This window comes from Populus nigra, chromosome 4 (assembly GCF_951802175.1).
Source record: "Populus nigra chromosome 4, ddPopNigr1.1, whole genome shotgun sequence".
NCBI lineage: Eukaryota > Viridiplantae > Streptophyta > Magnoliopsida > Malpighiales > Salicaceae > Populus > Populus nigra.
The window spans coordinates 9,728,089-9,752,860 of NC_084855.1; the positions used below are offsets into that span (position 1 = coordinate 9,728,089).

The 24,772-nt window shown below is 33.9% G+C and overlaps 3 protein-coding genes across 4 annotated transcripts; 2 read left to right on the top strand and 1 right to left on the bottom strand.

Annotated features, from left to right (window-relative positions):
- The first annotated feature begins 5,319 nt into the window (after positions 1-5,319).
- LOC133692229 (uncharacterized) lies at positions 5,320-6,840 on the top strand. The gene has a single exon (XM_062113014.1). It carries the CDS (start codon positions 5,452-5,454, stop codon positions 6,538-6,540), a length of 1,089 nt encoding a protein of 362 aa, XP_061968998.1. The 5' UTR covers positions 5,320-5,451; the 3' UTR covers positions 6,541-6,840.
- An 802-nt stretch (positions 6,841-7,642) lies between these two features.
- On the bottom strand, positions 7,643-15,545 carry LOC133692227 (uncharacterized). Of its 2 annotated transcripts, XM_062113013.1 has the most exons (20): positions 15,094-15,545; positions 14,651-14,920; positions 14,368-14,555; positions 14,181-14,297; positions 14,025-14,096; positions 13,701-13,848; positions 13,169-13,251; positions 12,687-12,742; positions 12,224-12,360; positions 11,975-12,065; positions 11,803-11,868; positions 11,471-11,693; positions 10,888-10,989; positions 10,501-10,586; positions 10,277-10,399; positions 9,354-9,423; positions 9,173-9,264; positions 8,226-8,330; positions 8,016-8,136; positions 7,643-7,929 (listed from the first exon to the last, which is right to left on the bottom strand). In XM_062113013.1, the coding sequence occupies exons 1-19, from the start codon at positions 15,126-15,128 to the stop codon at positions 8,023-8,025; spliced, it is 2,178 nt and encodes a 725-aa protein (XP_061968997.1). In that variant the 5' UTR covers positions 15,129-15,545; the 3' UTR covers positions 7,643-7,929; positions 8,016-8,022. The 2 variants fall into 2 exon arrangements, with proteins under 2 accessions (XP_061968997.1, XP_061968996.1); XM_062113012.1 differs by lacking the exon at positions 15,094-15,545 and having other exon boundaries at positions 14,181-14,285; positions 14,651-15,037.
- Positions 15,546-23,613: 8,068 nt separating this feature from the next.
- On the top strand, positions 23,614-24,674 carry LOC133691707 (protein MIZU-KUSSEI 1-like). Its single transcript, XM_062112314.1, has one exon. It carries the CDS (start codon positions 23,893-23,895, stop codon positions 24,586-24,588), a length of 696 nt encoding a protein of 231 aa, XP_061968298.1. The 5' UTR covers positions 23,614-23,892; the 3' UTR covers positions 24,589-24,674.
- The last annotated feature ends 98 nt before the right edge of the window (positions 24,675-24,772 follow it).

Below are 24,772 nucleotides of genomic sequence, written 5' to 3' on the forward strand. Positions count from 1 at the left end.
ATTAAAGGTTGAGTCGGGAAGCTAGGATAAATATATTGTTTCTTAGAAGAAAAAAAAGGTAGAATATTTGTTTTCCTTGAAATTGGGTTCTTGGAGTTTAAATTGGTTTAAATTAATAAAATATAATTTTATTTTTTCAAATTAAACATTAACTCATAATCAAAACATATTTTTAATATCGTGATATCTTTATATAAACCCAACCAAAATATAATATGTTTTTAATGGTTATCCAAATTGTTTTTGAATCCATTAAATTAACTAAGTCACGTTAAACTAACCCTTATATGATTTGAATTTTTTCTTTTCTAAAAAACAATATAATATGGTATTGAATATTTTATTAACATTAAAAAAAAAATTAAACAACGCAGCAAATGATCTGGTTAATAATCCTAATTGGAATTGAAACTCTTCTGTTTATTAGCAGTGCGTAAAACTAATGAGTGTAACAATGTGATCACTTGTCTGTGTCAAATTTTCTCACTTGGAAGTAACAATGCAATAACTTGTCCACGTCAAATTTTCTCACTTGGAATTTGATACCAAAACAACTTCAGTGATTGAAAAGGACTAGCATGTTAAATTTATTAGCTAGTACAATGCACATGCTAGCGTGTGTGGTGAAGCTGTCACGCTCTAAGGGCACGTGCAACTTCATTATGTGGTGTAACACTATCGTCCGTGGTTGATTCAAAAGCGGTGTGTCGAGTTTATTTTCAATGGTCCAATGCATGTCGACAAAGAGGCTCTGACAATCTTTTCTTTTCTTTTTCTATTCTCTCACAAGGATTTGCATTAGTCTGCCAGAAATTAAAGATGTCCTATTATTTTATTTTTATATCAAATTTAATTTATATATTATTTTATTGATATTTGTTTGTTTTGAATAATTTTTTCATTGATTACTATTTTCAATTTTGTCCCATGTCATTTGGTTTCATCAAATTTTTATATCAAATATGGTCATTGTTCTTTTGATTGGTATTTGTTTTGTTTTCGATCTTTTTTATTGTTTTTATTTTTAATTTTATCCTTCATCATTTGATTGATTGGGGTTTTAACATCATGATTTTTTCAAGTTTGCATTCTATGGTGTAATCATTGCCTCATGAATGGGGTTACAGGTTTAGAATATTAAAGAATAATATAAATTATATATTAAGACTTCACATAATAACTTAAAACTTTTGGGTTGAACCAGTTATTTGACATGATAGTTAAGTCTTACTGATCAAACGGTTACAAGTTTGAATCTCAACTCTCATATTCTCTCTTCTAATTTAAATTAATTAATAGCATAAGGTAGTGTGGACATTTGCAAGTTTCAAGTTCCAAATTCAAAAGGCTTTCACTTAAGAGAAAGTGTTAGATAATATTATAAATCATATCTTAAAATCCTACCTAATAACTTGAGCTTTTGGATTGAGTTAATTATTTGACATGAAAGACTAGTTTGAGTTCACTTCTGTCTTTTTTTAAGTTTTTTTTTTAAAAATTTCATCCTTAATATTGGGTTGGTTAGGGACTGAGCTTTGTGACTTTTTTTATTTTTTTTTCTATAGAGTTATTATCACAGGGTTAAAATCTGTCAGGGTGTAGGCTGACAAAAAGCATTGCTAGACAGTAACTATGAGGTGGCAGCTCGCGTGACAGTAGCGAAAATCGGCAGAGTTTATGTGCGGCAGCAAGAGTTGGGGCTTGGGCGAGGATTGTTCAAGGCTTGACGAAACAGTGCTGGAATGACATAATGGGACATTGGGGAATTTGGCAGCACTTATGAGATCGGCAGCGTCGAGGAATTCAGCAGCGTAGACAAAATCAGCAGCAGGGGCTGACGATAAGTCTGGACAATAGGCAGTCCTAGACTTGACATAAACACTACTGGCAGGAATGGTAACATGCATCGACAATGGCATCGTGCATGGGCGTTGGCAGATTCGGCAGCAGTGTGCGTCAACGATTCAGCAGGTCATGGTTGATGTGCGGCAACGAATCCTGACTTGGACAATGGACGGTCCAAGGCATGCGAGGTAGTTACGCTGGGAGCATGTGTGCTGGCAGTGGGCAATTATCTTGTGGGAGAACATGCCAATGCAATTGCGGCAGTTCTGGGAGCAGTTATCGGCAGTTACGATAGTTTTTCATTTGGGGAAGAAGTTTGCCAGAACATGGGATAATGGGTGCTCCAGCTGTGCAGGAAGTTAGGGGTAGTTTCTATTTGTAACTTCCATTATCTTGTAAATAGATAGGTTGTAAATGTTTAGCATAGAGAACAGAAATGGGCATAGCACACAAGATGGGCTTTGTGTAATTCTTTAGTTGAGTTAATGAAAAGGTTGGGACTTGTTCCTGTAATCTGTTGTGTTTTGTATTCTGTTCATATTCATTGGTGTTATTCCGCTTGCTTGTGACATTGAAAGAGTGTGGGGATCTCTTGGGTTTGTGGGACAAACTAGTCGTAGGCAAAACACGAGTGAATCGGTGAGGGAAAAGCTGAGTCTAGCGGGACTAGATTGTCGCGCGAGGTTTGTTTTTGGGATGAAAAATTGACCCCATGACTGTTATCATAATCTATTGTCTTGGGTTGTGGGCTTGACATGTTAAACTAGGTTGATCAAGACTTATATATTTTTTGTTTTTTCTTTAAATCATTTTTTTTTATTTTCTCCATTCAAAATTAGATTGGTTTGAGAATTGAGATACATAGTTTTATTCAATTTGCTTTCTATGAGGTTATCCTGTTTTCAAGATCAAGTTATAGATTTGGTAAGCTAACTTGGATGGACTCGGGTCAATTTTTTTTTTATACTTTGTTAAAATTGATTTTTTTCCAACTCCGTTCTTCAATATTTAATTTGCAAGGAATTGAGCCTTGAAATTTTTTCTCATTGTGCTCTCAATAAGTTATCTTATTCTTATTTAATTTTTATTTTTTTATCGAATAAGTTCATAAAGACCTTTTAAGAATATTTTGAGAATATTTTTCTATAATATTGATAAGCGTTTATTTTTTACAGTTAATCATTGTCAATTTTTTAGTTTAGTTTGATTCATGTCGTTATTGTTTTTTAATCATATTATTAAATTAATTAAACTTATTGAATTTAGTCAAGTCAATCACATAAATCTCAATTTTTTCTTAGTTTTTTAAAAGCAGCTGAGTATTATTTTTTATGTTAAAAATACGATCCGCACTCCAATTAAGTCATAATTAATTGTGACAACTAATTGTGACATTTATCCAACGTTTTTCATTAATTGTGACATCCATTACATTAAAGGTGTCCCTTGAAAAAACACTCAGACAAAGTTTATTTAAAAAAATCATGAGTTGTCGGATAGTTATTTTATTGTTATGAATCTCACCATCACAATAATTCGTGTGTTAATTTTTCTTCTTAAAGCTACAAACTTTACCACGCATCACGCATGCCATGACGACCGCTTCGAAGCTGTGTTTAGAATATGTAGAGCATTACTCTCAACGCAATTAAAACATGCCAAGTGTCACCATCATGGAAATTCTAACGTCGGCCGGTTCCTCCTTCACTTTTCCTCACCAAACTTTCCAATCCACGTAATAAATGAGAAATCAGTCTTTTCAGCTTTTTTAGCAGTATATCTAAATAATAATTTTTTATTTTTAAAAAATTATTTTCATTACCACATTAAAATGATTCAGAAATATAAAGATAATTTTAAATAAAAGAATTTCAATTTTTAAAAGACACGGTTCCAAATTAACTTCCAAAGAGCCCTAATTCATGAAGTTCTGTATATTTTTCAAGGCCCCGTTTTCTTTCTTGTTACCTTTTCATGTGTTGGTTCATGGCAACACATCAACTGTCTTTTCCCAAAAAAGATGCTGGCCCTATCGAGTTATGCCCTCGTGCTCATTTATGCCTTCATTTCCCTTGTTTTTTTAATTTTGTACTGCTGGCTTTTATACAAGTTATACCTCATGCCTGGTCAAATATAATTTTTTTTTATTAATATAAATGTGCCGGTCAGTTTGTACATACTATAATTAATTTTACGGGTCTTAAAATTAATGATTATATAAATTTTTAATAATTATCATATTAACAATTATAAAACTTAAAATTAAAATTATAGGAAGAATAAACCGTTTAATCTCATATTTTTATTTCTAGTTCATCTAATAAATGATTATCATGAGAAATGTTTTTTTTATTATCGTGGAGTGTCCGGACCAGCTTGCGCGCACCATGACTATGCTCCACGGTCCACTGAGCATCCTGCAAGTCCAGTGAGCAGGTAAGACACCACGAGGATGACAGACGTGCACATAGAGAATCGAACTCAAACAGAAACGAAACAAATTACACGATTGACCACTAAGCCATACCCTCAGATGCTAATGAGAAAATTCTTCATTTAACTAATTGATGGTGGACGGAAAGGGATAGAAACAGACTCAGAATAAAAAAAGTCCAAAATATTTTCACAAAATTACAAATCTGCTATCAATGGACACGCATGAGAGGGACCCGTTGATTGACAAGGTGTGGAGGAGGGGAAGCCGTTGAGCCAAGACGGTGACTTTCATGTTTTCATAATCTAATCTGATTATGAACTAACTTCAACATTTCACCCCCTAACTTCATGGAAAATTCACCCACACGTGGCTCGATGGCTTGCCATAACACGCCACATCTTCACCTACTAATCAAACACCCCCTTTATATTTTCATGTGCAAATAATATAAGGTATGTTCAATAATAGGAAATGGTTTTTTTCAATAAAAAAATTAAAAAAAAACATGTTTGTTTATTAAAAATAAAAAATATTTTTTCATCAAGAAATTAAAAATGCTTCAAGATTATATCAATTTTCATAAAAAACCAAAATCATAATTTATAATAGTTATCTTAATATTATGTATTTGTGATAATATGATTGTGGAATATTAATTTTATTTTATTAAGATTAAGAATTATCATGAAAAACTTATATTGTCAACTAAAAAAAATGCTTATATTAAATTTATAATAAAAAATAAATTTACAATACTACTTTAATATGAAAATATAAAAAATGATTTTAATATTTTACATAACTAAAAATTATTAGTATGTAAAAAAGAGAAAAATGTATTGTTCATGTTTTTTCTTCATTTGAAAAACAATTGAAAACTTGTATTGAAAACTAGTTTTTTTTTTCAAAAAAATTGAAATATTAATATTGTTCATGTTTCTAACAGTGCCGTATATTCCCTGAAAATGACATGAAAATGGCTTAAGTATTAAAAGTCGGCTCCTATTTTATGACTTCATATAGCCAACCATCTCCCTTCCTTCCCTTCCTATCCCCCTCCTTCACTTTATATTTATTACCTCCTCATCAAACGTCAACCTGTCTGATCTACATCTCTTTCTCTCTCAAACAAACACTTATAAAACTCGAAAGCAAGTACAGAAAGAAACATGTTAAAACTACAAGTTATAGTACCAGCACCGGGCATGGATTTCGACTTCAACGAGGCTCGAACTTCGCCATTCTTGACTGCTCCATCTACTCCGAAACGGTTTGGGGACTGCACCTTCAGCGCTCCAACAAGTCCTTCACGTGTGGCTGAGTTTTATAGTTATTTCGACAGCTTGATTGATAGCAATGAAGAAAGAACCGGGTTTTCTTTTCATTGGGATGAAAGGCGTGGCACACCTAAATCACTACGGGCAACAGCCAACACCAATAGTGAAGATGATTTTGCCTTTGATTTCTGTGTCGAACTAGAAAAGACATCACTTTCAGCAGATGAACTTTTTGATGGAGGCAAAATCCGCCCCCTGAAGCCTCCGCCTAGATTACAAGGCGAGGGTTTTACCCAGATAAGCCCACTTTCCTCACCAAGATCTCCGATACAGAAGGGGAAAAGGATGATACGTGAAGCTTTCTCGCCAAGAAAAAAGAAAGACTCAGATCCATTTGCAACTGCAGTTGAAAATAGCCGAAAGAGAACAGATCAAAATGAAAGAGGAAGACAGGTAGAGAAAGTTTCAGGGTTAACATCCAGTTCAAGCCGTAGAGCATCAAGATCACTGACTCTATTTAGAGCATCCGAATATCCATGGGAAGAAGAGAAACAGCTAGATAAAATCACCAACCAATCAGCAGAAAATCCAAAAGCCTTAGTATCATCATCTTCTTCTTCTTCTTCTTCTTCTTCAAAGAGTTCAAGGAAGTGGAGGCTGAGAGATTTTTTGCTATTTAGAAGCGCATCTGAGGGACATGCGCATGACAAGGATCGTCTCAGGAAGTACTCAGGTTTGTTCAAAAAACATGAAGATGGCAAAGAACCGAGCTACTTGTCCACTGAAAGTTCAGGTTCAGCGTCTTCAAGGAGAAAAGGTCCAGTGTCGGCACACGAGTTACATTACACAGTGAATAAAGCAGCATCTGAGAATTTGAAGAAGAAGACTTTCCTGCCGTACAAACAAGGTTTTTTTGGGAGATTGGCCTTCAACCCAGCCCCTCATGCCCCTGGCAACGGCTTTGCAACCTCTACGCGTTAATCAAAAGTTGATACTTCCCTCTCCAGGAGTAACGTTTTCCTTCAGTTACGTTGTTAATATTGTGTAGAACTGGCACAGGAACACCCATCCCTGATCGATATATAGCTCATCAATGAAAGTTCCTGCTGAATTCTGATCGGTCTTTCATTGATAACCTAGTGCCATATCAATTCTTTGTTTTTCTTTCGATTCTTTACAATTGTAATAAAAGCATGATTGCAAATATTGGAACTACTACGTACACGATCAAGAGCTCATGTCTCGTTTTTATGAATGCCGATTGGATAAGGATTTTTGCCACCTTGTTATTCCACACATTTCCTTACAATTTTCTCTTCAGGATATGATCAGTTCATCAAATTAATACAAGTAATTTCAAAAAATAAAACCAAAAGCGTGATTTTAGCAAGGTAATTATAATATTCGTTAACTTTAAAACTTGTAAAATTAATCAAAGTACACATAAACTAACCCAAAAACCCACATTAAACTAAAAAAAAAAATTCCACAACGCCCCAAATCAAGCGTGAAGGAACGAAGATGTTTTACCTCCACATCGTCTAACCAATCGAAGGATCCTTGTGTTGTCGTTGCAACACGACATTCGACCCGCAATTTTTGGAATTATTATGTATGGACACCATTGAATTGCTATTAATTTCATTATCTGCGAAGAAAAACAAATAACCCAGCAAAGGTACACAAACTGACATTGTCAACTTCTAGACTTCATAGTCACAATTGATTTTCTAATCCTTGATGATCCCTCTCTACGATCGCAGGCAATGCAACCTAAGGAGGACTGTTTTCCACCAACGAACTAGCACCAACAGAGATGCAAAAGCAGTAAAGCAACTCCTAAAATCTAGTCAACTAACCATCAATAACAATATATTTCAACTCAAGATGACCAAATTTATCCTGAATTTGGTGGGATGTAAGCACTTTGATCCAGAATCACTCAAATATGCAAGCTGACTATGTTACTACACGTTCAACAGGTGCAGTTAATAGAAAACCTTCAAGACCCCCCACTTATATCCTAAACGACTACAGCATGCAAATTCACATTTAGACAACCACGTACCCCCTTTTGTAAAGGTTTTAAACAGAAAACATTCGTAACTAGTCTTTCTATTGTCTTCAGAGAACTGAAGCAGAGAGACATCATATGAAATCAAAGGGTTTACAGGTGCATGTTCTGATATATATGAAATACAACTGATGTATGGAGGAGTAAAGGGGAAGAGCAAATAAGAAGTCATTTTTTCATGTTCCCATTTCAGTACCAAAGTGGAGGAAGGTACTCCATATGCTCGTCATATTCCATGGGCTTCCAACCTTCAAGCTCATTTTAGTGTTGTCCACTGACAAGAGTCCACAAAGTTCCTGAAATTCAGAAAATCGATTGCTTTGATCAGATGGCATCAAATGGTTTTTACCAAGCCCATGATTGCACTCACACGCTGTCATACCATATGTTTAGTCAAGGTTATCAATCCTAATTGGATCAATCTCATCTGCCACGGTAAAGCGTCCAACCAAGCGGGCAAAAAACAGCATCTGTTGTTCCAGTGTAAACTTAATGTTCTCGGCCTGCATATAATCAGAGATCAAACCTGATTTATCATATCCATATCCATTACAAATGTTGTAGCTAAATGAACTGTAACATTAGAATATACCTTCCGGAAACCATGCTGCTCTCCTTCATACTCCACAAGAGCTACTGGCAAACCTTTTTTCTTCAATGCCAGGTAGATTTTACGAGCCTGATCAGGGGGCACAACCTACACCATGCAGAGATATCTGAACTCAGTTGTCATTGATATGCTGAAAGCTTCGCTGTTTCCTAGCATTTAGATTTACAGTAATATCTTTTCTAGTAGATGCCACCCTGCTGCCCCATTGATTAAGAAGGGCAGAGGCACAGCAGCTACATGGACCCCTTTCTGTTTATTTTAGCATCACATATTTTACATTTTGCAACCAATGGTATGTAACGTGTTTTTTTAATGCAACACACCAGTAACTTCATATAGATATCCTCTGTTATTCTGATGATTCATCTATCTATTAGCACTGGCAAAGTTCCCAACAGAAATAATAGTTGCCATATTAAGAAGCCGATAAAGGAAATTACAGGATGTTAGTAGAATGGTGACATCATTGTTAGGGCAGCAAATAGATTGAAGATGCAAAAGTTCAAATTTCTGCACCACGGCTCTTTCAAGATGATTATTCAACCTAACCACACGATGTAAGTCGCCATGGACAGCAATCTAACTTAGGGCTAAAGTTGACCTTGAACCAAGATGGAAGGAAATACAATTTAATCAAATAATAAAATTCCAAGTCACACTTTATTTAAACCCCAAAATTTGTCACTAAAGATTAGCTCTGCCATATAAAATAGATACTAGCAAAAAGTTTTTCAGTTGTAAGTTTTAGAAGCAACACCATTAACAAACAATCAGTCTATAAAAGCAAGATAGCATGATGGATGCGATCATTCACCCTCATTCCCAGCATTTTAGCAACAAGTCTCTGGATCCTGGCCTGAAGCTTATTGATACCCTTGATTATCATTCTTATAACCCAAAGAACACAGAAAAATATGTGGTATCTGTACCTTGTCTTCCAATCCTTGGAATAGAATGATGGGGCAAGAAAACCTATCAACAAAATTGATAGGAGACCTCTCAAAGTAATCCTCTTCAGTACCTGCAATCAGAAAATGATTGCCACACCACTAGATGAAATAAAAGCAGCATAAAAATACTGTATAAATGAGATATGTTTGTGCAATTTACCAACAAGATTATCAATGTAATGAGACTCAAATTTGTGAGTTTCTGCTCTCAACATGCTCAAGTCAGCCACCTGTTCATTATGAAACTCCTTGTTAGGCCTTGCATTCTTTGTAATTCTTTAATTAGTAATCAGTATGATTGATCTATCAATTTAAATCATATGAAAACCATAAAATTAAAATGTCGTTCATGGTCATGGGAAGAGCAGCAATAGGAGAAAAACAGAAAAAAATGAAAAATTCAGCAGACACACAAGCCAGAGAACTTCAAATGTATCTTTAAATTGCCACACAATGAGATTGCGGAAATCTTCTACTCTTATTTTCATGGATCAGAATTTAATATAACCACCCTCAAAGGGAGCCATTGTACATTTAAAATCAAGATTCAATCCATGCAACCCAGTTCAGATATACAAATGCACTAAATCTTCCTCAAATTCATCGCCATATGCTCCCCTTTAGCAAGGTGCTGAAGTTTTCAAATATGAAGCCCACTCTCAATTTTCAACAAGACTAACCTAACATGATGGCCAGGGTTCTAAGTTGTTAACGAGGACTGAAAAATGAAACTCATGCTCAACAAGATTTGGTCATTCAGCAAAAGGCACCCTGCTTCTTGACATAAAAATTGATGGACAAACAAATCCATTTTGAGGGCATTGTTTAGATGGTGCATTGTGAGAACGGAATAAAGCAGTGTTTTACTGAAAATGCAGTGGAATACTATAAAAACTGTAATATCTGAAATGAATCCATGGATTATTTCCAGATCCATTTTAATGGGCTTTACCATCTTGTGAATTCAAATAAGAACATAAAACAATCAAGGCAACAACCAAATTCTTCTCACAATATCATTGACCATACACTAAAGTCAATTGGGAAACTAATTTGGAACTAAATTTAGGATGAAGCACTCACACCATATAAGGAAGCTCCAGCTTTAAATGTTTCTTTAAAAGCAAGAGCAGCTAAGGTTGTATAGCCACCAGCAGAACCTCCAGTTATACATAGCCGTTCACTGTCTACCTTTCCATTGTCCACCTAGATGAAAAAATATGCATGTTAGCATAACTTTGAAAATATTATTATAGCATGTGTACCCAGTAGAACATGCAAAGCAATTACAGAAGTATAAGCATTACCAAAAATTTACCACAACTGCAACAGTCATTGACGTCCACAATTCCCCATTTATTCAACAAGCGTTCTCTATATTCTCTACCATAACCTTCAAAATTTATGCCCATAAAATGTTTAGTATAAAGATATCACCACATATAAATGTCAACATTTTTATCCAACAAATAAGCACAACTGCAAAACAAGCCCAGATTCCATACTTTTTTCCATAAGATAATTATCAAAGTAGAGAGGTGCAATGGCAGCCAAGTAACTTGTGAAACAACACCAAATTTAAAAAATCTAGAGGTCAAGCACAACCTCCACTTTGAATCAGAAAACAAGGACAGTTCTTTCTATTTATGCCAATTATGATTAAGATGGAATAGAAATGAAGGATAAGGACAAACCAGTGCTTCCACCGTAGTTCACGTCCACAAATGCCCAACCACGACTGGTCCAGTACTGGATGCTCAAGTTTAAGATTCCACGTGTCTCGCTTGTAGGCCCTCCTGAAAAAATTCAGATGCCATGGGTCAATAATTTTTAAAAAAATATTAAAGCAAACCAATTTATTCAAAAGAAAGCATAAATTAAAATATGTACCATCAAACAAGTTCAGCAATCAGGCACTTTTTCCAACCGCGACAAGTTTCTCTGAATCATTTTATTGAAAAGTACTACCAGTTTATTAATATGGCTTACACTTTATGCTTGACATTTATTATAAATGCTTGATATCTATTATAAAAAAATCTCTTTAACTCAAACTTTTGAATACTAATCCAATCAAGATTACTTTGTATTGTTTATCAAAAATGAAATGCAAAGAAATATGGCATTTTTATCATGACGAGATATCTTGAACTCAATTCCATAACTGTCGAATAAAAATACTCGAAATCACATCACAGTGGTCACTTCAGAAATCTTTTCCTTCATTTTTCATCAATTGATAACAGTAAACATTGACATACAACCAAGGGCACGCACCATGGCTTTTCAACAATAATGGAGGCTTTTCTTCTTGACTAGCTTGGTAAATGGGATTTGAAGGTGGATAAAAATATGCATAGGCATTTTGACCAGGAACTTCTGTTGGGAATTCAATTAACTCAGGCAAGCTAAAGTATGACTTGTACTTCAAACTATCAGGTGAAGATGACCAAATAATCTTGAAATCAACAACTTTGGATCCATAGTCATCTAAGTTCACCTGAAAAGACAAAGGATAGCTGATATTGATGAATACAATCTTGTAAAACTAAAATCACCAGCTCCTGGTGAATAAGGAAAGTGGTTCAGAGTAGAACATCCTGTAGCACCTTAGCCACTGATGATGGATGAATTGCAGATGCTCCCTCAACATATAAGCAACGGTTCCATGAAGTCTGCATGGGCAAAGATGCACAGCTTAGATAGATCATCTTTAATGTCCGAGCTAAGGGCTTTTCATTCAAACTACAGATTGGAGAGAATAAGATTTGAGGAAGTAACCATATGATTGATGTCCGTGAAAGGAATATCAAGTAGAGATAATGAGCTTTGAACATCATCCAGAATACCAAGAAATGATCTTCCATTCTGCCTGAAACCAAAAATTCCAATAGTTTGATCACAATGAAGTTTGGTTTGCAAGTGGAAGCTCACAAAAAATTTCCAAAGAAACAAGGTTTTTCTTAAGATAAAAACCAAAGCAGATGCATAAAGCAAAGAAAGCAAAGCTATTGACTTTTTAAGGTTTACCTGTAAGAGCAAGCTATTAAGTTCTTTCCTTCATTGTTCTGAATAAGCTCATAGGAATTGATGCCAAAAACCCACAATGGCGTCGAGAACTCAGCATCCAGGGAATAAATTGCTTGCACCTCATTGACAGATTCAATCTGTCGTCCAAAGAGAAAGGATAATCAGTTCAGCAGATAGTTACACCGAAGAAATGGTTGTAGTGCACAAGAAGCAGAGGGTCCAAGCACTTCAACATAGAATGTAATGCTTCCATAATCCTGCTTACGATTGTTTTATTTTTAATCTCATGAAAATGAGTATGATTGAAAATGTGGTCTAAGCATGCATGAATCCTTTGTCCTGCATGTGAATTTTCTCTCTTTAAGAAGCATAATCAATTAAAATTTTGTTTTCACATAAAGAAGATTACATAGAGAAAAGGGTGTACCATAGCATCAAACAACTGCCCAATTATAGAACTTACCCATTTATATAGATTCCAAAATCCACTTTTTCTATCAGTGATGAAAAATAGTTCACCTGTAGCAATGCAAATGAAAATATCAATATATGCAATAACTTGAAGCTACAAAAATTCTGATAGGACAAAATAGCTGAATGGCATACATGCATGGCTAAAATGTTAAATATGTAATACAAATGGCAGTAGCTTCCAAGGGAATCAAGCACAAGGCCCAACTCCAAACTAGGTTTCAGGACTATGTCTCGGGAATATAATTTGAGCATTGATGTGCAGGTAACCAATCCAGAGGCCACTTTCAGAACATAAACCTTGTTGACCTAATCACTATTCTCAGAACAAACATACCACATGTTTTTTTCTTTTAAGTACATGTTGCAGACAGAAGCTTCCCCCAACAGCAAATTTATCCCAGAGAATTTGCTCCCCAGCCGAGTTACATCATATATGTGAAGTTCCATGATAAAACCGACAAAATATAGTACCTTTGGAGGACCACTTGGGCTCAGTTGGAGACTCCACAAGGGTAGGATCACAACCAGCAACACAAATGCGATTGTGAACATCTCTGCATGAGAAAATTAAGAGGAATAAGCGGCATCAAGTGGTCCTGTGTATTTATTTATCTGCATTATGATAACTGAGAACTAAATTCAGAGCGGAATGTAGTATCAAGTGATTGTCTGTCCTAGAGAATGGTGACCTGAAAAGTTTGTTTTGACACAAATTTAAACTCCTAAAGTTAAGCAGGTTGTTTTTATAGCAAAGAAAACCTTCATGCACCAAACAGCATATAACAAAAGCAAGGTGATGATGAGTCACATGGTACTGATTTAAGAATAGCACCTTGTGATAAATTGCTGATCTTAGAACAAGTTAAAGCGTTGATAGCAAAGAATTTATTGAAAAGAAAGCAGAATGGTGCTGAATATCGTATATCAGCAGCAAGAAAACCAAATTTGACAACTACTGCCAAAGGAAGTTCTTGAAATGCAATCATTGACAAATTATGCTTACCCATTTTCAGAAATATAGCCTACCCAGAGCTCTGTTTTATCCCATGGCATATTAGGGTGGCCCCATTCTATCCACGCTATCCGTTCGCCTTTGGGGTCTATGCGTGGGAATGCATAGAAATCATTGCCGCTTACTAATACTTTTGGCTCTGAAGTCAAAATATCCAAAAAAAAGGTCATTTCCTCAACATACGGCCAAGAATCAAATAGTAAAACAGCTAATATTTCGAGAACAAAAGCATTTGGATAATTCTGAAAAACCAAGTTAAAAAAACAGAAAATTCTTACTCTTAAGTCCATAAATCTTATTCCAACAAGTTTATACCTTGGATACTCTTGTCACTAAGGCCTACAGCAACAATTGTTGTGGTTGAATTTGTACTGCTGACGCGACGATCTATCAAGAAAATCATAAATTCATCAAAAACAATTCTTTCTAATCCAAACCCTAAATAAACAGAGTTCATGAGGATCTATCTACCTTCCATCACAGTAACAAAACGATTGAAGCGCAAATCAAAGACCCCGTCAGCATAAGAAACCACGGGACCGTCATAGTCCGGTGTAAGCGGCACAGGAGAAGAATCTACTGCATGGACTATCAACAAATTGAAATAAAAAAAAAAGTGAAAAGTAGCAGTTGATGAGTAAGTAATAGCTCATTCGACCTTTGGATTTGATAGACTGCTTGTAAAGCCGCTGATCCTTGTAATTAGAGTAAATGACAGTATCTGCTGATATCGTGAATGCGCCACCACCATACTCTTGAGCCGTTGTTCTCACCGCAAATTCTTTCGGTGTAATATCGGTGGGTTCTTCTCCCGGTTTGTCGGCTTCTCTCACAAGAACCGCTCGCCTGATCAAATTACCATAATACCATCCAAAATCAAGTCACGAGACGAGAAAACTGAAAACAGTTAAGTATATTTTGTGCAAGGGTTACGAGTTTACCCAGATTCAGAGGGGCGGGATTCGACCCAGAAGAGGTGACCGTGGTCGTCAACGGCGATTCCGCCGAGTCGTTTGGAAGCGCCAGAGACGACGTCTGCGGTGATTGGGGACTTCCATGAGCCGTAAGGGGCAGTGATTTTGTCTTGTTTGGCTGTTGCATCAGCTACTTGTGTTGAAGAAGCCATGGTTTTGAAAGTAGGCCGCTGTAGCTGTCTTTTAGGAGAGAAGTTAGTGATGACTTTCCTTTGTGTGTAGTTTCTGTTGAAGAGGCTGAAAGAGTGAGAAGATGAAGAAGATAAGCGAGTAAGAGTGAGTGACGACAGCTGAGAAAACCATTGACTAGCGTATGTCAAACCCATAAACAAATAAATAAATAAATAAATTGGACTACTAGTAGTATACAGAGGTTAGTATTATTTATAGGCAATAAGTGGTTGGTTTACTTGATTGAGATTCTCTCTTCCAACTTTTCCGTCATTCGTTCACCCTCTTGCTTCAATTCTCTGATAATAAAGTGGAGTCAGTCCCATTAGAGAAGCATTTCGAACTCGTCTCTTGCTTCCTTGCTGTGGACGCCATTTCTCTAATCAATCAAATCTCAGAAAAAACAGTTGTGTGACCAGTCGAAACCATCATCTCTATTTCTCGTCACAGTCATAGCAGCGTCACCATTCAGTAAAAGGGTTTCAACCAAGTTGTGCCTATCATGGAACCGTGAGAAGAAAATGATCATTTCTCCCCTTCATTAAAATTAACCACAACAGGGAGATGCCTAGCCATATGATGCATCCAGTTAGGGTGTTCGATTTTTGTAATTCTCGATTAATTTTCTAAAAATGAGTGATAGCTTGGGGATCACTATGGAGAGGTGAATAAATGTTGTGGAAGCAATATGGAGACAAAAGTCCAGATAGAACTGGTTCCAAGTAAAATATAGAAACGCTAGATTTTTGCATCTTGCAGCAAGCATTAGGAAAGGTCGAGATACCATTACAAGGATTAATCATGATGGAATCAATCACTCTTCTCCACATGATATTAAAGTTGCTGCTGTTTCCTTTTTCTCAAGACTCTTCACCAAAGCTCATGCTGAGAGGGTTATATAGGAGTTACGAGTTTCAAGTGTCTTTCTTCAGATGAATCTAATTAGCTAGAACATGATGTTTGAAATTTGAATGAAGGAAGTAAGAAGATGGTTTTATGATTGCGAATTATGAAGTGGTTCATGGGGGTAAAGAGAAGTAGTAGTGACGGCAGTGACGGCCTGACGGGTACATTGTGAAAGTTGAAGCTTTTGATTCTGTCTTCGAGAAATACTTTGAAAAAATGATGACATGCATGGGTTTTGGCCAAAAAAATAAACAGAGATCTCTTATACATGAATGCATTTCAAGTTCATATCTTTCCATTTCCATTAATGGCTCTCTAAGCCACGAATTTGGAGTTGAGCATGGATTACATCAAGATGTTCACCCTCTCTATTTGATATAGCAGCAGAAGGATTGTTATTTCAAGGGCATTGATTATGGTAATAGAGACTATCTCACCCATTTGCAATACACAAATGATACTCTTGTTTTTGTTCCAGATGACTGCAAATCTTTGATCCATATAGAGAGGATTTTGAGATGGTTTGAGCTAGCATCGAGGTTGCAAGTAAACTTCTATAAAAGCTCCCTTGTAGGAATTAACCTGGATGATGATTTTACAACTGTATGGCTAATACAGTCCACTGTAAAAAGGGAATATCAGGTAAATTACACATTCGTTTAGGAGCCAACCCCAGAAGAATATCAACCAGGCAACCAGTGATCTCATGGATCCATGCAAGGCTAGGATTATAGAAATAAAGGTTATTAATGGGACAAGGCTAGGATTGCGTAGGATTTTAACAAGTTTAATAAGATAATAAAATTGATGTTGTAATTTGCATGATTATTTTTACAATGTATTAATAATAATAATAATGAAATATACATTAATGTAATTGAGAAATGAGAAATTAATACATGTTTTTTTTATTACTAACATTAATTTTAACCAAAAATCTTGAATATATATATATATGTATGTATGTATGTATGTATCACTAAACAATAATTTCAATCATGGTTTTAATTAAATATATATTTTAATAAATAAATTATAATTTAAAATAATTTCACTAAATTACAACAACAATTCCAGACACGTTATAAGCCAACAGTATGTAAAATGGGGGCGGATCCCATAAGTTATATGACTTTACCGTTCTCCCAGTTAAAAGAATAGCCCATCACTTGAAGCAAGGCTAAAGGGGAAACAGCATGAGCCCGGCGGGCCTCTACATTCCACACCTTGGATTGGGTCCGATTCGACTTTTGACAGGACAAGCTTTCTATTCTTTCTAGCATTCTAATATATTTATGTATAGTCAAATAGTTGTCTACTATTGAATATAATAATTTAATGCTATATATATATATAAAGAAAAAAAATGATTTATTTGCGCAACTCCAGAGCGGGTTTGGATGAACGGCATGGTGATGGTGCCCTCCTACTCCATCCACAATTAAATAAAGTAAATATTGGTTTCTTTAAAGACAAATATCCACCTATCATTCGGGAAATTACCATCAATAAACTCTGAAAAATAATTATTTAATTTTTAACCTGTAATTGTACTAGAAAAGGAATTGCCGATGTTAAATCGAGAAGAGAAAATGACGGATGTATAGATACGTAGAAAAATATATGATCAAACGAATGGGACTTGGAGGATGACAGAGTGGGATTGATTAGGACAAAAAACAAAGCAGAGAAAAAAAAAACAGAGAGAGATAGTAAAAAAGTAAACAAACGATAAGAAAAGGGTAAAAAAAAAAAAACTTGGAGGGGATGTGAATTGTAAGGACCTCGCAAGTAAAAGAACTAAAATCTGCAAGCTTTTTATTTGCTGCCACATAGCAGGCATGAGAAACACATAGTTCGTTGATTAACATAATTTCTTTTTCTTTTTCAATGAAATAAAGAAAAGGTGTGTTCTTGTTTTAGGATGTGCATGATTTAAAAAAGAAATACATCAATATTACAACTATTTTTCATAAAAAACTAAAACCATAATTTATAATAATAATTTTTATATTTAGTACCCGGGGTCAAGCTTTGAGAATTTTAATTTTAATGGCAATAGAATCATTATATTGTGCTTCAAAACGTGAGATGTCAAAAAATTCATTATACCATAATTAAATTTATTTCTTTTTTTAAGGGCAATCAACTAATTTAACTATGTAAAAAAGTTGCTTAAAAGCAATGTTACCCCCGAATAATTCAAGAATGACAAATGAATTTCATAAAAAAACCTATTCAACTCTTCATTATCAGTTTATTTAATTTATGAAGAGAAAAACTGTAATTTTACTATTTCAATTCACAAGAAAACATAAAATTTATATAGTAAAGTTTAATATAATATTATTTGGAAAAAAAGTTAAATTGAGTGGTATTTAATAATATAAAATCTAAAACTTATTTGAGAATTAAACTAAAGAATATATGTAGTATATTTTACTTTAATGAATTTTAAAAAAATAAAATTTTAATTTAAGATAAAAAAAATAGAAAATAAGTTATCTATATGAGCCTGGATGGCCCAACACATCTAACCCATTAAAAATAAATTCAGGCATGTAGCATACCAGGTTATACCTGTAAACACGCATAGACCTTTATTTTTAAAAAATTAGATAAATAATGCTTTGCTCGTCTGATTTTTCTTAAAAACCTAAAAAGCAAACAATGTATCATCTTTTGCTTGGTTTTCGATCACCATGAAAGCGGTTGGAAAATCAAATTAAGATTTTTTAAATTTAAAAACACAAATATTAACCTATTTTCACTTAAAAACATATAGATAAACACTCTTGTAACCTCTGCACAATAATTTATCAAATAAAAAAACACTCAAATCAATTCAAAAACACAATAACTGAAAATGAAAAACTTCTCTCAATCCTTATCTACTTTTTTGGCAATATGTGAGGAAAAAGTATTTTCATGGAACTCTCCCTCTTTGGTTATTGGGACGTGGATAACTTTCACTTTATCTTTTTTTTAGCTTTCTAATATCTCTTTTTCTTTCTCGTCTCTTTAGCTCGGAGATTTAAACATGAAAATGAAGTTTTAAATCAAACTATAAAATTATATATATATATATATATATATATATATATATATATATATATATATATATAAAAGCCAAACTTGAAATTTTGAAAAATTAAGAGGGCCAAAGACGCTTCTTATATACAATAATGAGGAAGAAAAATAGGCTGCAATTTTTTTTGTTTTCAAAGTTGTTCCCTGAAGTTTTAATTATTTTAATAAAAAAAATCAAATTATATTTTGCTATAATTGAAACTAAGAGGAAATACACTGTAAATTCTACAATATTTTAGGTTTTTATAATATTATTTCATAGTAGTAAAATAATGATAAACTCAAAAGAAGTGAGCAACAATTTCGTTAGCATGTTTCTAATTGAATTAATTTAGATATTTTAATGAAATCTCATATTTGAAATTATTTTAAGGGTAAAGAATTGAATTTCAAATGGTATTCAACCGCTAAAAATGATACCAAAAAATTAGAGATCAACCCCTTTAATCTCCTACACTAAAAAAAGAAAATTAATGTTAAGAACTAGATTTTCCAAAATATTCATTTACCTAATTTTTTTTAGAGATAGATCTTTCAAGGAATAAAATAAAAGTTATAAGGATAATATAATGAATTAAATGAATTAAATTCTTTCTACTCTAAGAATGTAAATTTAATTTATTTATTAATTAATTGAATTTAAGCTGAAAACTATATAATCGATTCCAAAGAAATTGTAAATGTTTATAAATGGTAGGTGGCACGGGTGTTTCCGCTCTAAAAGTTCAATTGACCCAGCAACTCAACATTCTAAATTCTGAGTCAAATGGCATCAAATATTTTATTGAAGATAGCTATCCTAACGTCTACATGTCCGTGCCAAATTATGGATAAAATAGGCGGGAAGCAAGTAGCATGTCTCGCCAATCGGCAAATCGTCAGCCTTTTCAGTCAGATTTTTTTATTGCAGCAAAAATCTTCTAATGAAAAAAAACTTCGGAGCAGCAGATTCAGATAATATGGTTCTGGAGCAAAAGCCAGTTAGTGGGTTTCTTCTATGAATCTTCGTTTCCTAGTGGGTTGATATAACTTGCAACCTCTCCCGCCCCTTCTCTCTCTTTCCTCTCCCTGCGCGAGTGCTGAAGTATAAACCTATCTCTCTACACTTGGATGGCCCATGGCTACTTGCAGATTGCATGGAGATGGAGGTGGAGCTTGCTTGGTGGTGGTGGGCAATCGAAAAAAAGATTATTAGGCTCTTCTTTTTTTAAAAATGAAGTATCCCTATATATCTTTTAACTGAAGTATAAACCAATCTTCCTACACTTGGATGGCCCATGGCTACTTGCAGATTGTATTTACGCACTGATTAGGCTCTTCTTTTTTGTTCAATGAACTTCAGATAATCACCACATACGCTTTTATTACGAGACAAACAAGAACTTGTCTTGTTTGATTACGTGAAGGGGCCAGGAGATGAGAGATGGAAAATCAATCACGCAATATCTTATCTCTGCAACAATAATTAGAAGGCAACGACAAAGGCAGCTTAGATTGTACACTTCAATTAATTTCGAAGCTCTTTCTATAACATGCATTTTCGTAAAATAAAAATAAAAATGATAGACTAAAAAGTTTCTAAACTTGATCGTAAAAGATTTTCCAAGCCAAAAGCATCCAATCCATCGCTTAGGGTTACCCACTGAATAGTTTTTAATAGTATATTGAAGTGATCTTGATGGATGATCTGTACCTTGAGATAAGTTAGGCTCCATCAATGGAATTTGACCTCTCCCTGATCCTTGCAATAATATGTACATGTAAACCTACTTTGCTGGTTGCTCTTAATATTGAGGATTTTCGTACTTTTGTCCAATCTGCTCATTGGATTGAAAATTCCAATTATGGGACCTATTTCAAAAATTACTTGGATAAGTTCCGCTGCCGCGGAAGTACATAAACAATAAAATAATCGCAAAAAGAAAGAAGAAGATAGACTCAAACTGCAACGCCTTTCTTTAAATTTTAAATTTTTTTTAAAAAAATAATTTTTTTATATATTTTTAAATTATTTTAATGTGTTAATATTAAAAATAATTTTTAAAAAATAAAAAAATTTTATTTTGATGCATTTCTAAGCCAAAAATATTTTGAACTGTCACTACTACTACAATCTCAAACACAACTTTAATAGTAAAACGAGTTAAATTTAACTCTAAATTTTCAATTTATTATTCTCAATATAAAATCTAATAATATATACATTCTAAAAAGTTGACGGTGATTTTTATATGTTAGAAAATGATATATACCAGGTAATAATATTAGAATCTTGAAATATTAAGAAAAATAAAATAACAAATCCAAGAAAATTAGCAAAACAAGATTTTTCAAGACTAATTTTAGAAAATCTATACAGAGAATAATCACCAAAAAAAGTTCCCTGATGCACTTAGGCTTCAGAAATCTCCTGTAAAACTTTTAGCTTAAGCTAACAGTAAAAAAAAAAAATTATGATATCTTTTAGCCACCAAGTTGGTCTAGTGTTATCAACCTTTTTTTTATGCCTAATCTTGTCTTACTAATCCATAAAATTATTTGTTAAGCAATTTACATAGTCTATTTAGAATAGATTTTTATCTAATTATGATAAATCTTTACCCGACTCTTTAAAATCTTCTATTTCAAGTAATTTAACCATATTAATAAGTGCAAATAATGTTTCGATAAATTTTATTGGAATAAATAAAATTAAGGATTTATCCAAATCCTAAATTAAATCAAAATTCTCATCTAATTCATATTAACTCAAAACACATAAAATCCACATGTGCATAGTGTCAACCTCTAACACGCACAAATTGAATAATAGTTGGATTTAATATAGACAAATGATCTAGAGGATTTTTTTAATAGCAAAATAAATACAATTACTTTTTAATTAAATAATTTTTTTTAGCTTATATCAATTGGATGGAAACCAATATTTATTTATAGAAAAGACGTGATTAAATCATGATTTTTTACTTAATTAATATATTTTAAAATTTACTTTCCCCATACCTCTAGGTGTAAAAAAAAAATTCCCATGGCCCATAGGTTTATTTTCCTTTTCTTTTAATCCTCGAAATGGGTTAAATGTTAACCTTAAAAGAGCTTCCTACCACAATCAATTCCCATCCATTTGATCATTTCAAAGGACCCCATCATAGACACTAACTGGTACATATGGACAGTCCTGTTCATTAAACATATACATGTACTTTACTTTAAGGAACAACTCAAATACTCTTGTAAAAGAAATTTAGTTAGATCAGAATTTAATGGGATGATTTTCCAACAATTATAAATAGGTATTAAAGGCTATAGTTTTCGGATCCCTATGACTTAAAATGCAGACAACAAGAAAGTTACCTAGCTTTACATGAGCTAGTTTTGCACTTCTCTGTTGCCTGAAACACCTGTACCGAACAAGAGAAGGTCTGACAGAAAATGAGAGTAGATTGAGAGTTAAAGGAAGTCACCCCTCAAGCAAAAACAAAATTTCCATGGAGAAATGAATTAAGGAAAGATGAGCTGCACCTCAATAATTAGTGATAATTAGGGATGAGGGTTTAACAAAGGTTATTTTATTAAACTAGCAAAATTTGATAAAAGTTTTTCAGAAGTAGCCCAAGAAAGAAAAGTATTTTGGCCCATATTCCATTAGGTTAGGTTTAATGATTTGGTATATTATACTCAAGTATCAACCCATGTATTCATCCTTCAAAATTAAAGGATGTACCTCTCTAGAAATTTTTTCGTGTATCCCACATCAATACATACTAGAGATGGTGGATCATCCAATTATAATCAATATACCTGCCCGAACGATTAATGAAATGCAACTGATCGCCCGTATCTATATCAGATGGGATATGTTGTTTAAATCCAAATTGTTGCATAATACGGTCCGAGCAATGCATCTCAACAAACTTAAAAAATATGAGTGGGACAACTAATATCCATAAATCTATGGTCGATGTGCATATAACAGAAGCAGTTGTTGTATTTTCTTCTAAATAAGAATTTCACATAACCTATTGAAACATCATCAATGAAATTATTTCTCATCATTTACCAACATTAACCCATGAAAGATTATTTCCTAATATTTATAAATTTCAAAAAAAAATTCAACATCAACCTATACAATAATTTCCTAACATTTATCAATAACAAAAAAATTATACATCAACTCAGGAAGGATTAGACGGTGTTTTGGGTGATTGAAGGCTGTTTTCTCTTGGGTTTTTTCTATTTCTAGGGTTTTTTTTCTATTAGGAGCGGAGGCCGTGGAGAAAAAAAGAGGTATTTATAAATGCATCGTAAACGCGATTCAGAATCATGATTTTGTTATAACACTGTTATTCCAAATTATGATCGTTAAAGAATTGTTATTGAGAATAATGATTGTATTAAAATTGCAATTCTGAATTACAATTTTTATTTAAATTATTATTATAAATAGCAGTTATCCAACAACCATGATTTCTAATGTGGTTCTTTACAAACTATCTTATTTTTCCTATAACTTTTTAAAACTGTATCATTTTTTATTAACTTTCTTGAAACTATGTTTGTTTTCAAAAAAAAAAAATCTTTAGCAAAGCTTTAAGAAGTGATGCTGACGCTATCATAGAGGGACATGATTGAGCCAACATTACCAGAGTCCCTTTTATCATCTTTTGGGTTTTTTTCTTCCTCCCTCCCCCAACATTATGTGGTCCGATTTCTCTTATCTTATCGCATTCAATCCCCTTCTTCTTCTTTTTCATCACTAAACCTGGTCACATCAAAGCTTTAGTACTAATTTTGCTTTAGTACTAATTTTTCCTTCTCTCTCAACTAATTTGGAGGTTCTTTCTTTTCCCTTCCCCACTTCGAAAAGATTCCAAGGACAATCCAGCCAAAGTGACCAACCACCTTCCTAACTCTTCTTTTTAATTCATACACCTCCCTCTATATGTATCTTATAGTTTGTCAGTAGCTCAAAGCCACAAACTCACCATCACCCTTTATTTTTCCTGAATTTTATAGCATATGCTATAGTAAGTCCAACGATGCCACCAGTACATTCTAGCTCATACTTCCAAATGGACAATCAAGCCATATTATCATTGCTCCGGCACACTGCAGGCGAGAAACGATCAAAATCTAGTAGCAGTGGGCTTCTTAAAATGTTCAAGCTCTTCCCCATGTTAACCTCAGGCTGCAAGATGGTTGCGCTATTAGGCAGACCTCGTAAAGCTTTACTCAAGGACAACGCCACAACAGGTACCATTTTTGGTTATCGTAAAGGTAGAGTTAGTCTAGCCATCCAGGAAGATCCTCATTGTGTGCCGAGGTTTGTTATAGAGCTACCGATGCACTCAAGTCTATTTCACAAAGAAATGGCATCGGATATTGTAAGAATCGCTTTAGAGAGCGAGACCAAGACACATAAAAAGAAACTATTGGAGGAGTTTGTTTGGGCTGTGTATTGTAATGGAAGAAAGGTTGGGTACTCTATTAGGAGGAAGCAAATGTCTGATGATGAGCTTCATGTTATGCAACTTCTGAGAGGTGTTTCTATGGGTGCTGGTGTGCTTCCTTGCCCAAATAATGAGAAAGAATCATCAGCTGATGGGGAATTGACATACATAAGAGCCAGATTTGAGAGAGTGGTTGGATCTAAAGACTCTGAAGCTTTGTACATGATTAATCCTGATGGTGCAGCAGGACCAGAATTAAGTATTTTCTTTGTAAGGGCTCGTTAGAGAATTCGTTTGTGTGACATTCTAGGTGTTGTTTGTAAACTTAATTTTTCTAATCATAAGCACCATAAAAATATCCTATTGACCTCTTTTCCTGTTCTATGCCAAGAGCACACATGTTGTGGTCATGCAGTTTGATGGAGTTGAAAATCTAGAAGAAAATTAATCACTCTGCCTGGAAATTTTT